The sequence below is a fragment of the Raphanus sativus genome, unplaced genomic scaffold, assembly GCF_000801105.2.
Source record: "Raphanus sativus cultivar WK10039 unplaced genomic scaffold, ASM80110v3 Scaffold2844, whole genome shotgun sequence".
Classification (NCBI taxonomy): Eukaryota; Viridiplantae; Streptophyta; class Magnoliopsida; order Brassicales; family Brassicaceae; genus Raphanus; species Raphanus sativus.
In genome coordinates, this window is record NW_026618151.1 from 8,122 (window position 1) to 13,216 (window position 5,095).

The window sequence follows — 5,095 nt, forward strand, 5'->3', positions numbered from 1 at the left end:
ACAACCATAAAAATTACTAATAATGTTTTATGTAATTGTTAAAGATATAAGTAAAACAATGTTTCAACATTATCTAGTTTCAAATCTGTCGGTGTATGGTTTAAGCGCAGACGTTGGTGCTGTTATGCTCCTGGGTTCAATTCACCGTGGGAGAGATGCTTTATGCCATAAAGTATCAACGCCAGCCCCGTCCTGGCCTAGAGGATTATGGGCCTCGGCCCAGAACCTCCAGATAATCAAAAAAAAATCTGTCAATATACGGTGTATATATATAAAATACAAAATGAATTAATTGAGTTTAATCCAATTAAAATAAAAGATTCGGTGACAAATAAAGAGTTTTAAAATGGATGGTTTGATCGTAAAAAGAAATGAAATCAAATTAAGATTGTGTAGGACCAAAATTAAAGACGGAAAACTTGGTAGTCAAGTCTTTTACTTCCTCTACATTAATGCACTATCATAATTAGGGTTATTTTCTTCCTTGCCAATCTCTTGCATAATATCTTATTCACCATGTCTCTGCTTCTCAACCATCCCTTGAAACTATGCTTAAGGAGACCTGTGCTGGTAAGATCCTCTCCGCTTGTCTCAACTTCCTTGCCGCAAACCGCTCCTTGTGCCATCTTCGCCGCTGGCAGCTGGGGACCTAATGAGGCAAAACTCCGTGTTTTGTATGCTGATCAACCTCACAGCATTGATCTGGATAAGGTTGTGCCTTGGGACTTGGTGTATGACACTGATGATTCGGTAACCATAGGGTCATCCCATGGTTGGGTGGCTACTTTGAAGGAAGACGGCATACTGCGTCTCCAAGACGATCTAAACCCAAGTGCATCGTATACGGACCCGAAACGCATCCCTTTGCCTCCTCTTGTGACTTTGCCTCATTGCCAAACCCAAATCGTCACCAACGTGTCAATGTCCACGTCTTCCCCTGAGGATGAGGACTGCGTCGTGGCTGTCAAGTTCTTGGGACCACAGATCAGCTTTTGCAGACCAGCTCAGAGAAACTCAGAGTGGACCAACATCAGACTCGAGAACCCCTGTTTCTTCTCCTCACGTGTCATGTTTTCCAAGAAAGATGAGATGTTTCTCATGCCTGGTTCTGGTGGTCATCTCATCGCATCATGGGATCTCCTCCTCAAAAAGAACACCAAGTTGCAGAACTTGTGCTTGGATAACCTTCCCAAGCTTTCAAAGAAGAAACGAGAGCTTCTGGAAGCGTGCTGCAAAAGCGAACACTTGGTGGAGTCAAGAAGCACCGGTGAAACTTTCTTGATCAAGTGGTACAAGAAGACAACCAAGATCTTCAAAGGCGTTGCGAGGATGAAAACAAAGGCTTTGATGGTGTTCAAGCTAGACGGACTAGGAAACGCTGTTTACACTAAAGACATTGGAGACCTAGCCATTTTCCTCTCCAAGTCTGAACCATTCTGTGTCAATGCTAGCTCCTTTCCCGACTTGAACCCTAATATAGTCTTTTTGAACGATGTGGACGAACTCGCCTGCGTCTGTCCTACTCATATCTCGCCATCCATTAGCGTTGGAACTGGTAACTGCACAATCCCCGTTTTTTTCTTTCCACCTCAAAATATAGAGAGTTGAGTTGAGTTAGTTATGCTTCCTTCATTATGTTTAATCAGCGCAATCATCCATCCATGCATTCTCTGTTGATTAAATTCGCTTGATTTTATATGAAATTAATATGGACCTTCTTTGGAGCTTCAGCAGTTCCATATTTTGGTTGCACAATACTCTTGACTTTGCTTTAGTCGTATGGACATCAGTAGTGGCACCATATCATAGTGTCTTTATCTAAGATTTCTTTTTAAAAATTTCCTAGATAATTTGGTTTTTAGCAACTTGCAAAGAGACTGAATTTATATGAACCAACCATTTACAAGTGATCATAGATACATGTAATCAAATAACAATGTTCCAGTGATGATTCAGTCCATTCTAAAGTTCACTATATGCAATCAAACGAGGAAAAAATTGATCTCTGTAAAAAAAAAACATACATGCTAAACTGTCCATCGCTATCCATCCCTTATTCGCAAGATTCTGTAAAGAACAAACCAGTTTTTATGACCATGTCTTCTCATTGTTCTAAGGTATACAGTGGGAGATATGTTCTATTACGAATGTTGAGAGGACATTGGTTATGAAAATTTCAGATTGCAACGATCATGTTACTCATGTGTTTCTTCCATGTCATGACTCATTGTGGCAAATCGTGATCATCTTTTTTAGCACAATCGAAGGTTTGACCCCTCAAACAGTTATATCTTATATCCTCGTCATGGCAAAAGAAAAAAAATACAATAATGATCCAACTTTGGGTTTGCATGTCTCGATACTATACAACTCTATAAGCGTTGTTTAGATAATCTCATTACCGAATTTGAATTTTTTTAACTTCCTCATGTTACTCTTAATAAGGTATTGGAACGGCACTATATATTTTCTCATATATTAATTTTTATGAGTAACAGTTTTGACCGCTCGAATGGCAACAACATACTTGTTTGAAGATAACAATTAACAAAGTTCAAAAATGAAAAATTGCAATATGTACTAGACATCAAGGACACACTGACACAAAAATAGCAAGAGATTTTTATTTTTATTTTTTTGAACACAAACTTGTTTTCATTCAAACTCAAATTTCTGCAATACAATAGAAAGAGGGAATTATCCATCCTCTTTTGACAAGAAAGATAAACTACAATAGATATAAATAAGCTAAGCATGATAAGTCTTCAAAGGAAGACTTAATAGTACAAATCCATTATATATTATCATCTGCATTTCTACTAAACGGTCTAAACCTAACGCATTCTAAATCTCTAGACAAGTACTCAAAGACTACGAAGATTAGTGGTAATTATTTTTTTACTTTCTTGGAATAATCTCTATATTTGTATTGGTGTTGGAACTTGGAAGGTGGAGCCTACAATAACTTTCTCTACAACTTCTGTAAACATGGATAGATTTCTTTTGGTACATAAAGAGAGAGATTCTGTTTCATGATCTTGTCATGTTCATCATCTGAGGAAACAAACAACAAGATAATTATATTTTAGGCTGCAATAAACTGCTCCTCTTTGAATAAACTAAAGTTTGAGGTCGATGAGAAACTTCACAGTGATTTCAAATGAGGAGAAATCTTGACAAATATATGACAAACTTGTGAGCTTTATAAAGAACTTGTCACCCAGCGCTAGCACTCGCAAGACTATCTATGTAAAGAACATAGCACTTATTTGGCCAAGACCAGAAAGGATGTAATATATCATAAACTATGATTCACAATGCATCATCATGAGATGTCAAACATTATTGAAGTGCACGTGTCTCACATGAAAAATGTAAAAAAGATTTGATGTTTGAAAGATTCAGAAAAAAGAAAAGACAAAGACACAAAACTCAATATATGGGTTGAGGTGGAATCTGGTACGGGGCAGAGCTGGTAGAATTTTCACTGTGGATGGTTGAATCTTCCAGTGAGGCAACTCCAAATTCGTCAACATCATCGAAAATAATTTTGTTAGCTGTCAGGTCGACAGGAAACGAGCTTGCAGTGACAGAGAATGGTTCAGACTTTGAGAGGAAAATACAGAGATCTCCAATGTCTTTAGTGTAAACGGCGTTTCCTTTTTGGTCGATATTAAACACCATTAAAAACTCTGTTTTCATTTCCTTGGTGGTCTCGGGGAGTGTCTTCCTATACCTCTTAACCAAGAAAGTTTCACCGGTGGATTCCGACTCGACTAAGTACTCGGTCGTGCAACACATATCCATAAGCTCCCTTTTGGCCTTGGACATCTTGGGGAGGTTTCTGAAACGCAGTTTCTGAAGCTTGGGACTATGCTTGTACTCATGGAGATCCCATGATCCGACCAGGTGGCCTCCAGATCCGACAACGCGAAACATCTGGTCTTTCTTGGAGAACATGACATGGGAGTTGTAGAAACAAGAGTTTTCTATTTTGACGTTGATCCACCCGTATTTACTTCGAGTGGGTCTGCAAAAGCTGAGCTGAGGTCCTAAGAACTTGACAGCCACGACACAGTCCTCGTCCTCTGGAGATGATGAGGACATGGACACGTTGGTGACAAGTTTGGTTTGGCAGTGAGGCAGAGTTACAAGAGGAGGCAGCGGGATGCGTTTCGGATCGGTGTCGGATGCACAAGGGTTGAGATCGTCTTGGAGACGCAAAATCCCGTCGTCCTTGAGAGTGGCTACCCAGCCGTTGGACGATCCTATCACTTCACTTTCGTTCATCAACTCCATAGGTACCTTCTTTTCCAAGTAATTTACGGGGTCGGGGCCATCCCAAACGACCTCGAGTCTTCCGAGATCTCCTCCACAAGGAACAGCCTTGATGATGGAACAAGGAGGGGTTTGCATGAAGGAAGGTGAGAAGGCGTCAGAGATGCGTGGAGAAGATCTGACCAGCACAGGTCTCCGAAAGCATAGCTTCGAGGGATGGTTGAGAAGCAGAGACATGACGAATCAGATTGAAAAACCCTAACTGATGGATAAGTAACACAGAGGAAGAGACTTGTACATCTAGTCTGCCGCATATATAATGAAGAAAGAAAACCCTAATTCTAATGAGTAATATTCGCATTAATACAGAGGAGGTGAAAGACTTGCCAACCAAGTTTTCCGTCTTTAATTTTGGTCATACACAATCTTAATTTGATTTCATTTCTTTTTACGATCAAACCATCTATTTTAAAACTCTTTCTCCACCGAATCTCTGCATCAAAACCATGATTTTGTGACTACCATACAAAAAAAAGAAGTCTTTACGAAAATTACATATAGATGGAAAATACAAAATGAATTAATTGAGTTTAATCCAATTAAAATGAAAGATTGCGTGGCAAATAATAAAGAGTTTTTAAATGGATGGTTTGATCGTAATAAAAAATGAAATCATATTAAGATTGTGTATGACCAAAATTAAAGACGGAAAACTTGGTTCACAAGTCTTGTACTTCCTCTACATTAATGCGAATATATAACACCCATCATAATTAGGGTTATTTTCTGCCTTGCCAATATCTTGCATATCTTATTC

General features: G+C 38.9%; 2 protein-coding genes across 2 annotated transcripts; one reads left to right on the top strand and one right to left on the bottom strand.

Annotated features, from left to right (window-relative positions):
* The first annotated feature begins 431 nt into the window (after positions 1-431).
* LOC130506057 (uncharacterized) lies at positions 432-1,762 on the top strand. The gene has a single exon (XM_057000666.1). It carries the CDS (start codon positions 517-519, stop codon positions 1,606-1,608), a length of 1,092 nt encoding a protein of 363 aa, XP_056856646.1. The 5' UTR covers positions 432-516; the 3' UTR covers positions 1,609-1,762.
* A 1,462-nt stretch (positions 1,763-3,224) lies between these two features.
* On the bottom strand, positions 3,225-4,715 carry LOC130506056 (uncharacterized). The gene has a single exon (XM_057000665.1). It carries the CDS (start codon positions 4,513-4,515, stop codon positions 3,433-3,435), a length of 1,083 nt encoding a protein of 360 aa, XP_056856645.1. The 5' UTR covers positions 4,516-4,715; the 3' UTR covers positions 3,225-3,432.
* Positions 4,716-5,095: the final 380 nt, after the last annotated feature.